The sequence below is a fragment of the Hydra vulgaris genome, chromosome 15, assembly GCF_038396675.1.
Source record: "Hydra vulgaris chromosome 15, alternate assembly HydraT2T_AEP".
Taxonomy (NCBI): Eukaryota; Metazoa; Cnidaria; class Hydrozoa; order Anthoathecata; family Hydridae; genus Hydra; species Hydra vulgaris.
The window spans coordinates 6,995,369-7,008,061 of record NC_088934.1 but is presented as its reverse complement, the minus strand read 5'-3'; the positions used below and the strand labels follow the sequence as shown (position 1 = coordinate 7,008,061).

The following is a 12,693-nucleotide window of genomic DNA, read 5'->3' as shown; positions in this document are numbered from 1 at the left end:
TGCTGAATCTACACGTGGACTTGTTTCAAAAAGTGAAAAATGCATCACAACTTTGGGAGGAACTGTACAAGTACTAGGTGAAATGGTAATCAAATTGGAAATTGATGGAATATATCGGATGGTTAATTCGTTAATTGTAAAGGACAAACCATTCGGGTTTGATTTGATTTTTGGAATGAATGCTATTGAAAAATTCGGAGGAGCCATAATCTATGGTGATAAAAACCGTACCGTACGAATGTTACCATGTGACACGGAAAAATGTGGCGCAAATTGTATAAGTAAAGAAAACGAAATAAACGAAAAAGAACAAAATAAACAAAGAGAACGAAATAAACGAAGAGAACGAAGTAAACGACGGAAAAAAGTGGACGGCATCATGGAACTGGAATAAAGAGCCCGCAATTAATAATACGATCTGCGAATACAAGATGAGCGAAAAGCATGAAAGTAGTTACCGAAAAGAAATAAATGAATAGATCAACTCTGGCATTCTTGTGCCGTATAACGAGCAAGCATTGGGACCACCTAAAGTATTGATACCGCTCATGTGTGTTGTGCAAGAAAATAAAGGTAGAAAGATACGCCCAGTGGGAGACTTCCGAGCTCTCAACGAATTTGTAAATTGTCACACAGCAAATGCCGACGTTTGTCAAGAGAAACTGCGTCGTTGGAGGAAAGTGCAAAAATCCTTGATCTCAAGAAAGCCTACCTTCAAATTCACATTGACAAAAAACTGTGGCCATATCAAACTGTGATTATAAATGGGGAACGGTATTGCTTCACCAGAATGTGTTTTGGCATCAACGTGGCTCCAACAATAATGACTACAATTCTTCGTCACGTGCTCAATATGAATTCTACTGTGAAGAAAGCATGTGATAATTACATTGATGATATATTTGTCGATGAAAGTGTAGAAACAGCTGAAAATGTAGCGAAGCATCTTGAGAAATTTGGGTTGCAGTGTAAACCTCCAGAAGAGCTAGAAAAAGGACGTGTTTTAGGATTGAGAGTCGAACGAAATAAAAATGGGGAATTGATATGGAAGCGGGACAATGTAGTAAAATTCGAATCTTCAAATGCAGTCACACGATCACAGCTTTTTAGCAATTTAGGTAAACTTATTGGACATTACCCGGTGGCAGGAAGTTTGCGTTTACAAGCTTTATACATCAAACGATTAGCTGGAAATATTCCATGGAATGAGTATGTTTCTGAAGATTGCAAAGAAAAAATGAATGAGTTGCTTCACCATTTAGAAAAAGAGGACTCGGTTGGTGGGAAATGGCTGGTACCAGTGAATGGAAAAGCTGAGCTTTACTGTGATGCATCGTCCATAGGACTGGGTGTAGTTCTTCTAATTGGAGGAATCGTTATTGAAGATGCAGCATGGCTACGACCAACGAGTGATACGCACCATATTAATATAAGTGAACTAGATTCGATACTTCGAGGGTTAAATTTAGCCAGTAAATGGGATATAAAAGAACTCACAGTATACAGCGATAGCAAGAGCACCGTGGGATGGTTAAACGCAGTTTTAAAAGAAGAATATCGCGTAAAGACTCTGGGAATTTCTCAGCTGCTAGTACAACGACGGCTGAATACGATAAAGGAAATAGCAAAAGATATTAAGATTATTGTACAATGGATTCCATCTGAACTAAATCTGGCCAATCGACTTTCACGAATCCCTCAAAAATGGTGCAGAACAGTGTGTGCAACCGGAATAATCCAACAGAAAGACATATGGAAAGTTCACTCAATTGGTCATTTTGGTGTCGATCGAACATTGCAACTTTGTTTACAAAACAACCAGAATGTATCACGTAAGGAGGTTTCAGCAGTAATTGCAAGTTGTAACCAGTGCAACTCCATCGATCCTTATTCCGTAAAATGGAAGCATGGTCAGCTGAGTGTAAAGCAGAATGGAATCGGGTTGCTCTCGATGTGACGCATGTAGGTGCAGAACTATACTTATCAATGATTGACTGCGGCCCATCACGGTATACAGTGTGGCGCAAACTGGTAACCAAAACAGCGGCTGAAATTATTGGAAAGCTGAAAGAAATATTTTCCTTATTTGGACCGCCAGTTTGCCTTCTAATGGATAATGAATTTCGTTCACACACGCTAACAAGGTTTGCTGACGAATGGGACGAAATTGTTGCAAATTCAAATCATGGGACGTTGATTTAGAATATCGAGCAGCTCATCAAGCTCAAGGCAATGGTATCGTTGAACGCATACATAGAACAATCAAAAGAACAGTCGCCCGCTCACGTTGCTCAATCGCTCTGGCAGTATTACTGTACAATGAGACGATCTCATCAAATTGTAGTAAAAGTCCATCGCAGCAATTTAAGCAAAAACCAACGTCGTTTATTCCAGGTGTCGATACACGTAAGAAAGTCGAAAAATATGAAGCAGACAACATATTCAAGGAAGGTGACAATGTTTGGGTAAAACCAGCTCAAGAGACAAAATGTGATCGGTCTTGGATACCTGGTATCGTACGGAAGCAAAATGCCTGGTCGTTTGACGTCGAAACCGCAAATAGGGTATTCCCACGACATATCTCACACTTGCGTCGCCGTATTCCGGACTCTCATAATAAAAAAGACTCATTTAACGATGGTCTTGATATACCAAAAGATGAAGTTGGTAACAGTAAAGGAAGATATAACGAGAATGCCGTTCAAGTTCGAAATGATTGCAACGAACAAACGATAACGCGCTCCGGACGAATAATAAGAGCCCCACAACGATTAGACTTATGAGTTAATTCACCAGGAGGGCATGTTCTATTAAAGTTGGTGAATTAAAATTATTATGTATACGTGGTAAAAGTCACGTAGATAAACGTGATGAAAGTCACACATTCATTTATGTTTTTAATGACTATTGTTGTTTTATAATTGTCATGGGAATTATAACTTTGTATTTATATACGATTTTTGTAATAAAACAGAAGGTTGAAAAACGCTTAGATAGTTGTTTTTAATATATGTATATAAACGAATAGAAGAATGCAACATAATTTGAGTTCAGCTGTCTCATCTTGTGATCTTAGTGTTGATGGTTATCTTCCTTTAATTCGTAAAGACTCCAATAGTCACATGCTTGGCCTGGGCATTTACATTCGTAAGAATTCACCCATTTGACGTGAAACTAGATTTGAATCCACAGATTATTCTTTCATGTGCTTTCGTTTAGCACCACTTCACTCTATTGCCTTTCTCTCTGTTCAATACCGTTCTCCTTCATCTCAAGACTGCACTCTTTAGGATGTTATTTCTGATCAAATTGACCAAGACCTCTCTCTTTATCCTTCAGCTAATATAGTTGTTGTATGTGACTTTAATGCTCACCACTCTGAATGGCTTGGCTCTAGTGTCAGTGATTCTGCAGGCATTAAAGCCCACAATTTTTGCCTTTCTCAATCCCTAACTCAAATAGTCAACTTTCCAACTCACTTTCCTGACAACCCGAATCATTTACCTTCTCTACTCAACTTATGTCTTGTTTCTGATCCTAGTTATTGCTCAGTTTCTGCACATTCACCCTTAGGTGCTTCTGATCACAGTTTGATCTCTGTAAAACTAATATCTCATTCTTCTTCATCACCAGAACCCCCCTACTATCGAACCTCTTACAACTACAGTAAAGCTGACTGGGATACTTTCCGTGATTTTCGGCCCGGACAACATACCTGTTATTGTCTTGCAGAAGTGTTCTCCGGAGCTGTTGTCTCTACTCTCAAAACTATTCAACAAGTGCTTATAAGAGTCTTGTTTTCCAGTCTGCTGGAAAGCGGCATCTGCTATCGCTATCTTCAAAAATTCTGGAGAGCGATCTGATTCATCTAACTACTGTCCCATTAGTCTTCTTCCTATCACAAGCAAGATTTTTGAATCTTTAATTAACAAACACTTAATTTCTCATCTTGAATCTAATAACTTACTTTCTGACCATCAATATGGATTTCGATCTTCTTGTCCAACAGCTGATTTGCTAACAGTAATAACTGATAGGTTTTATCGTGCATTTGATAAAGGTGGAGAGGTTAAGGCCATCGCTCTTGACATTTCAAAAGCTTTTGATAAAGTTTGGCATGCTGGTCTTCTCCATAAGCTTTCTTCTTATTGTGTATCTGGCAACATCTTTAAGATTATTGAATCCTTCCTTTCTAATCGTAGTATAAAAGTTGTCCTCGATAGACAGCACACTTCTTCTTATTCTGTAACTTCAGGGGTTCCTCAAGGTTTTATCCTTGACCCTATACTCTTTTTAACTTACTTTAACAATCTTCCAGATATTCTCTCATCTAAGGTGTCATTGTTTGCTGATGATACTACCATTTATTCTTGTCGTGATAAGAAACCAAGATTCTCTGATTGCTTGGAGGGGGCATTTGAGCTTGAAAAGGATCTCACTTCTGCTACAGCATGGGGCTCACAGTGGCTGGTGAGCTTCAATACAGATAAAAGTCAATTTTTTTCGGCCAATCGTTATCGCAATAATTTAGATCTTTCTATATTTATGAATGATAATGCTCTTGATGTGTCATCTACCCTTCATCTTCTAGGATTAACTCTTCCAATCTTTCTTGGAAATCAAATCAGTTGCAAAATTAGCATCTGCTAAGGTTGCATCTTTTTATCGAGCTCGACACTTTCCTACTTCAGATTCTATTCTCTATCTCTATAAATCCAAAATCCGGCCTTGTATGGAATACTGTTGTCATATCTGGGGCGGTTCTTCTAATGATGCCCTTTCTCTTTTAGACAAGGTGCAAAAACGCATTGTAAACATAGTTGGACCTGCTCTTGCAGCCAACCTCTACCCATTATCACATCGTCGTAATGTTGCTTCTCTTTCTCTTTTCTACAAATACTATAATGGACACTGCTCTAAAGAGTTAGCGTCTCTTGTGCCATCTACTAAAATTCATTCTCGTGTTACTCGTCATTCAATTAAGTCTCATCCTTTTTCTGTCTGTTCCTATGTGCTCCAAAAATGCTTATTCGTCTAGTTTTTTTCCTCGAACATCAGCTCTTTGGAATTCGCTTCCTTCATCTTGCTTTCCTGATTCATATAATTTGCAATCCTTTAAGTCATCTGTCAATCGCTATCTTGCTCTACAATCTTCGCCTTTTCTCTTTCAGTAACTTCCAACTTTAATTAGTGGCTGCTTGCAGCCTTGTTGGAAGCAAAGATGTTTAAAAAAAAAAAAAAAAAATTAACATAATAATGATACTTGGCGAACCAAATGTGTTGTTTTATTTTTAACTGACTTACGAATATTTTTTAAAACTTAGTGAAAAATTATACAATTGATTCTCTGATTGTCAGACAAAAAATACTTCTTAAAAAAAATCCACAATGATATTATATACTAAAACTGTTATGAATGAAATAAATTATACAGCCTTGAGATTGTAACGTATACTATAAAGAATAATAGAATTAATAAAGAATTAAACAAGAAAAAATGGAGAAGGCGAGTTTTGACTAAAACAACAATTTTTGTTTTGTTGATATGTTATTTATTATTTAGTTTCAATCAAAAAAAATTAAGCATAAACATTAAAAAAAATTTTTTCCTTATTATGAACACAACTTTTTTTGGCACTTTATGATCCCTTTAATAAAACACATGTTAAAATTGTTCCTTTTAAGAAAACACATGTCAAAATTGATCAGAAATTTTAGAATAATTAGAGAAAACAAAATGACAATAAAAACATTATCTTCAAAAAAGCAGAAAAGATAGAAGTGTATGATTGAATAAGCGAGTTTTAAAAACTTATTTGACTGTATACCCAAGTGTATTCTCAAATAGTTATATAAACTTAGAACTTTGAAACAAAATTGAAGTCAAGTTTGTAATTGATATGTTTTTAATTTTTCCAAAGTCTTGTTTTAAAAAGTTTTAAGCTATCAATTTCACTTGATCTTTTCTTTAAAAGCTCTACAAAATATGATTTATACACACATATAATAAACTAAATTTTTCAAAATAAAAAAAAATTTACTTTAATATTTGTAGACAAGGAAGTTCTTTGCAACACTCTGAAAAATGTGTTTATAAATGTGTTTAAATTTACTCTTTAATAAAAAGTTGTTAATCAATTAAAATTAATCTAACTAAAAACCATTTTACTCCTACCTTCCCATTTGTTCTGCAGTACTCATAAAACGATGAGAAAAAATTGATAACTAAATAAATTACAATTTTTTTATATAAATATGAACTTTTTTTAAAGTATATACAAGCCTACTCAGGAGACGCACGAGGTTGCATGCCTTATATGACCATGCATACAACTTTTTCTTTGTTGACCAATTGGTTACAGTTTTTGCATATATTGATAAGTAATGGGTTCAAATCCTTCTAATTGATAGTTGTTTTTTTTAATTTACTTTGTACACATAAGAAATTATCAAAGTATTTTATTTTTAAATAAGTTTCATAAATAATTTACAACTTTGATTTTTTCTAAATTCTTTGTAGTGAAACACTTTTCAATCAAAATAAAAACATATGTTATTTTATGCTTTTATCTCTTATTCATTTTATCATTTAATATTATTTTTTTTTAGTTTAGTTTTGTATATATTTTCTTAGTTTTCATTTTTCTTTTAAGTTTATAGTTTGTTTATTTTTAATTTTAGTTTAAGTTTACCTTTGTTTATTCAGCGCATTTTTTAAAGACACTAACTTAAAACATGCAAAAGGGGAGCCGTGGCCAAGTTGTCAAAACAAAATATTATATGTGTGGTCATATAAGGCATACCAATGCATGTGTCTCCTAAGAAGGCTTGTATATAGGTCTATATATATATATATATATATATATATATATATATATATATATATATATATATATATATATATATATATATATATATAACAATTTTATAATGTATTTAACAATTATTTAACAATTTTAAAATGTATTCTACAATTTTATTATTTAACAATTTTAAAATGTATTCAACAAAATAGAGTGCTCAATGTTCTTAAAAGAATAAAGCAATTAGTAGAAAATCACTTAACAAAATTTTTTTTCATTTAACACTGTGTTTCATCAATAAAGACTCATCAGAAATCTAATGATCTTTTCTGATCTTTATTGATGAAATTGATGTCTTTATTGATGAAACACAGTGTTTAATGAAAAAAAATTTTGTTAAGTGATTTTCTACTAATTTATATATATATATATATATATATATATATATATATATATATATATATATATATATATATATATATATATATATATATATATTATTCATATATATATATATATATATATATATATATATATATATATATATATATATATATATATATATATATATATATATATATATATATATATATATATTATACACATATATATAATACATATATATATATATTATACAAACATATATATATTATAAATACATTTATATATATAATACATATATATATATATATATATATATATTATAAATACATTTATATATAAAATACATATATATACACGATACATATATATTATACATACATACATGTATATTATACATACATATATATATATATATATTATACATAAATATATATATATTATACATACATATATATATTATACATACAATCATATATATATATATATATATATATATATATATATATATATATATATATATATATTATATATATATATATATATACACATATATATATATACACACACACATATATATATAGATCTATAGTTTGTTGTCTTTGGGAAGAGCGGAAGGAAAAAAGTGATTCTTACGCCAACACATACGTCACTTTTAATTACTTTTGACTTTCGTCCAACATTTGCGTGTTGGACGAAAGTAAAAACCATTAATTTAATTACAAATAAATCGTTTTTTAAAAAAAAACACAAAAACGCAAATTTAATTGACCAGAATGTTTTAAAAACATTCTGAATGTTTTTAACAATATAAACAACGTTTTTATTTTTATTTTTTTTTATAAAATGTTTTTATTTTTAATTTTTTTAATAAAATGTTTTTATTTTTATTTTTTTTTACTGTAAATCATGCGCGGAGTGTTGCTACATCGACTATCTTATAGCCTGACTCGCAAGGGAGTGCTGCTACATCGACTGACAAATAGCCTGACTCGCAAGGGAGTGCTGCTACATTGACTGACAAATAGCCTGACCCGCAAGGGAGTGCTGCTACATCTACTATCTTTTAACCTGACCCGCAAGGGATTGTTGCTACATCGACTGAGGGTTTGGTTGGGGCAGGCAGTCTATCAATTGATAAAAAAAAATAATTCCGGTCTTGCATTTTAATTTTTACTTTTTGTCAACAAAATATGGAAAAAACTTTCGGACAACATCTACGGGTTGTATATATATATATATATATATATATATATATATATATATATATATATATATATATATATATATATATATATATATATATATATATATATATATATATTTATAATATATATATATTTAAACAACTTTAAAATGTATTCTACAAAATAGAGTGCTCAATGCTATTAGAAGAACAGAGCAATTATATATTAGTAGAAAATCACTTGAAAAATTTTTTTTTAAACTGTGTGTCATCAATAAAGACTCATCAGAAAATTTAAAAAAATTTAATAAAATCTCTTTAATAAATTTATATAAATTTAATAAATCTTTAATAAATCTTCATGCTTCAGTATGACAACTTTCTGATGAGTCTTTATTGATGAAACACAGTGTAAAATGAAAAAAATTATATATATATATATATATATAATATATATATATATATATATATATATATATATATATATATATATATATATATATATATATATATTATATATATATTATATATGGGAAATTCCATTTTTAACTTGCGCTACATGTGCAACAACTTTATCAAATATTTACCTATTTAAACTGTAAATTAAACTTTCAGCTATTTTGTATGAAAGCTGTAAGTCTAAAGAATAAAATAAGCTAAAGAGTCCAGCTAAAAGGGCGACTGACAAGATGTTAAGAATTTTTTTTTGTTTTTTGTTATTCACCTCCTCAAGGCTGAGAAGGCCACTACAGATGAGGAGGCTATTTAATAGTGGTTATAATCCTCTCTCAACTCTATAACTTTGAAACACGAACCTTGACAAACAAGGCCGCTTCGTGGAGAAACAATTTGAGTGTGGTACTACCAGAGACGTGGTGGGGATCAAGCCTCGCTTATGAAGTGAGCGCTTTACCACTACACCACTACCGCATATATTTCTATACCAATTTAATAATCTATACCAATTTAAAAAATATATAAAATATAGAATTCTATACCAATTTAAAAAATATATAAAAATTTATCAGAGGTGACTCGGTAAAAAATATATAAAAATTTATCAGAGGTGGCTTGGTAACATAAGTGATGTAACTTACGTTACATCACTTATGTTACTGAGCAATTATTATTGTGGATTTTTTATATCTACTATTAAGAGTTAGATTTTTTAGATTTACATAACAAAAGAATTGCAAAAGTATTGAACTCATTCATTAAAACTAACAAAAGCATTTTTAAAAGTAACAAAAGCATTTTTAAAAGTAACAAAAGCATTTTTTTGAAGTTGACATTTTTAAGAAAATTAGCATTTTTAAAAAACTAGTGGCACTCTTCTTGAGTTTCATAACATTTATGAAAGTTATCAAAAACATTTTTTTCGCAAGACCAAAATCAACATTAAAATTACATTTTTCATTAGGTCGAATTTTAAAATGCTGCAAAGTATTTGCATTTAAAATTTTTAAAACATTTTTGACGTAAAAACTGCTATCACAATTTTGGAGGGAGAAGGGGTTCAGGTATATGTAATCATTTGCGAGAGGAAGGAAGGGGTTAAGAATTGACAAATATAGAGTGGCGTGCTTTATGGATGACCACCCTTAATTGCATTGACAAATGATTGTTTTACTTAAACAAAAATATTAACCAAATTGTTGCGTTGGTTTGAAAAGGTTTTAAATGACTTTTTTTTATATTAGGAGAAAAGCATATAAATTTTTTCTTTCTTTTTTTTTAATATCCAAATAAAAATATTTATATAACTTTTATTTTTATTTATGTATATTTATACATCAATAAAAAAAAGAATACAAAAAGAAAACAAATAAAAAAAACAATAGCTTAACTAATTTTAATTAAACATTAAAAAAAAAAAATATTTTTTCCTAAATTCTCCTATTATAAAAAGTTTTGGTTAGAATCTTCTCAAACCAATGCAACGAAATAAGAATTATTTTATTACTTATATTACACAAGTTTAAAATAAAAATACACTTTAACTAAGCACCGTTATTCAAAACTTTAAATATAAAAACATAACATTTAATATTCTTTCACATATATTATTAAAAAACTTTAGTTTTTTAACTAAATTTTAGAAAAAACATAACTTTATCATGTTTTTGTTAACTTACATCACATGAAAATTGAAAAAGTTCTTTCATTATAAGTATAAAATTATTTCATTCAAGTATAAAATCTGACCAACAACAATTTGAAAGTGTCCATTTTTACGCTAAATTAATTCTGATTATGCAAAGAGATTTATGGTTAAAATAACATTTTTCAATAATACTTTTTTTATTGTGCATGAAAACCGTAACTTTCAGAAGCATAAAAATAAATAAATTAAATAAATTTTAGTACTAAAGGTATATTTTAAATAAACTTGTGTGTCAATTTTCATTTGCTACAAGTTGATGAAAAAGAGATGATGAACCTACTGATGGTGAAACACAGCGTTATATTGCTCTGTTTTTTAAGAACATTGAGCACTCTGTTTGTAGAATACACTAACATAATTTATATATATATATATATATATATATATATATATATATATATATATATATATATATATATATATATATATATATATATATATTATATATATATATATATATATATATGAAGACCTCAGTAGAAAAACCGGCGTTGTCACATTTAAAAAGTATTGAGAATGTATTTGTTGATCATTAATAAATATCTTTATTTAAAGAAAAGAAAAAAAAATTTTTGTATAAAAAATTACAAAATGTTTTGTTTTTGAATAAATTTTAAATAAAATAATTATAATATAAATTTTTTAAAATTGCTTAGTTTCATTTGCTTTAAATAAAGACTTTTATTAATGATCAATAAATACTTTCTCAATACTTTTTAAATGTGACAACGCCGGTTTTTCCACTGAGGTCTTCATATATATATATATATATATATATATATATATATATATATATATATATATATATATATATATATATATATGTATACACACACACACACACACACACACACACACACACACACACACACACACACACACACACACATATATATATATGGTAAAGAGGAAAATGATTAAGAAACCTGGATCCTGTCAAGAGTGGTTCCAACAACTTTATTATTTTTTCCATTTGAAACCTGAATCCAAAAAAAAAAATGGCAATAAAGTGAAAGTATTAAAAACTTTTAACTTCAAAAACTTTAAGATAATAAACTTTTAAAAAATATTAATTATATTTTTTATATCAAATATTTTTCTGTATACTACCATCTGATATTTTATATATAACATATCTTTATAATTAGAATATATTTCTTAAACTATTTCTAAAAGAAAACTTACTTTAATTTCAATATCACCGTACTTAGTTATACTTGCAAGACAGTCAGATTCAACCAAAATAGTACTAGTATGTAAAAAAGAGTATTAAAAAATAAATATTTAATAAAAAGAAAAATCATGGTTCATTAGCAAATCAATCTATTATATATTTATTACTTTAAAAAATTTCAACAAAAATATTTATTTGTTTTTCCTTAAACCATTTTTTTATCTTTGTTTTTTTTCTATTTAACCATTTTTTTTCTTGTTTCACTTTTTCTTTTTCTTTTGAACATACTGTATACTTGTTGTGTATTTTATCTACCATTTTGTTGATTTAGGTCAGCACAGTAACTATATGTGTTTCTCACTTTAACATTAAAAATGGCAACTTTAAACAAAAACTTGTTAATAATAAAAAAAAAATTTTTAATATTTTTCAAGGTTTTATTTAGTTAAAAGTGTAAAACTTTAAGTGTTTTAAATAATAACTTTTATAAAACCAATGCACAGTGGGCCAAAATTCACTTTTACTGGACAAAATTCATAACTAATTTAATAATAGGACTATATTCACTAAAATAAGCATGAATACTAATATCAAGTCTGCGCTTTTTATAAAGGTAAAATTTTTTTATTTTGTTGCTATAGATACCTTTATTTTGCTTAACAACAACCTATTGTTGGTATTTGCAAATATTTTACGAGTGCTATATTCACTAAATTTGGCATGAGTTCCAGTATGAGATCATATTTCATATAAAAGTAATAAATTTCTATTATTTAATTGCTATGGATACTTATATTGCTTAGTTACCAGAGGTAACTAAGCAATATAAGTTTTATTACTTTCTTTAGTTACAAAGAGGTAAATTGATTTTTGAATAAATTTTATCGGATTTTCAACCAACCTGTATTGAATAACAATTAAGTATTTAGGTAAATAATGGTTTAGCAATAATAAAAACAAAATTGTGGAGGAAAACATTGCTAAC

General features: G+C 28.7%; 1 protein-coding gene across 6 annotated transcripts in view; it reads right to left on the bottom strand.

The window, feature by feature from the left end:
• The window catches only part of LOC136072111 (5-oxoprolinase-like), a 119,573-nt gene that overhangs the window by 30,906 nt on the left and 75,974 nt on the right, over positions 1-12,693 (bottom strand). For all 6 annotated transcript variants that reach the window (XM_065820448.1, XM_065820449.1, XM_065820446.1 and 3 more), the window contains exons 22-25: positions 11,720-11,783; positions 11,461-11,514; positions 6,176-6,225; positions 6,042-6,078 (exon numbers count right to left, since the gene is read on the bottom strand). In XM_065820448.1, the coding sequence (XP_065676520.1) occupies positions 6,042-6,078; positions 6,176-6,225; positions 11,461-11,514; positions 11,720-11,783 (205 nt within the window). The remainder of the gene's footprint in view (positions 1-6,041; positions 6,079-6,175; positions 6,226-11,460; positions 11,515-11,719; positions 11,784-12,693) is intronic.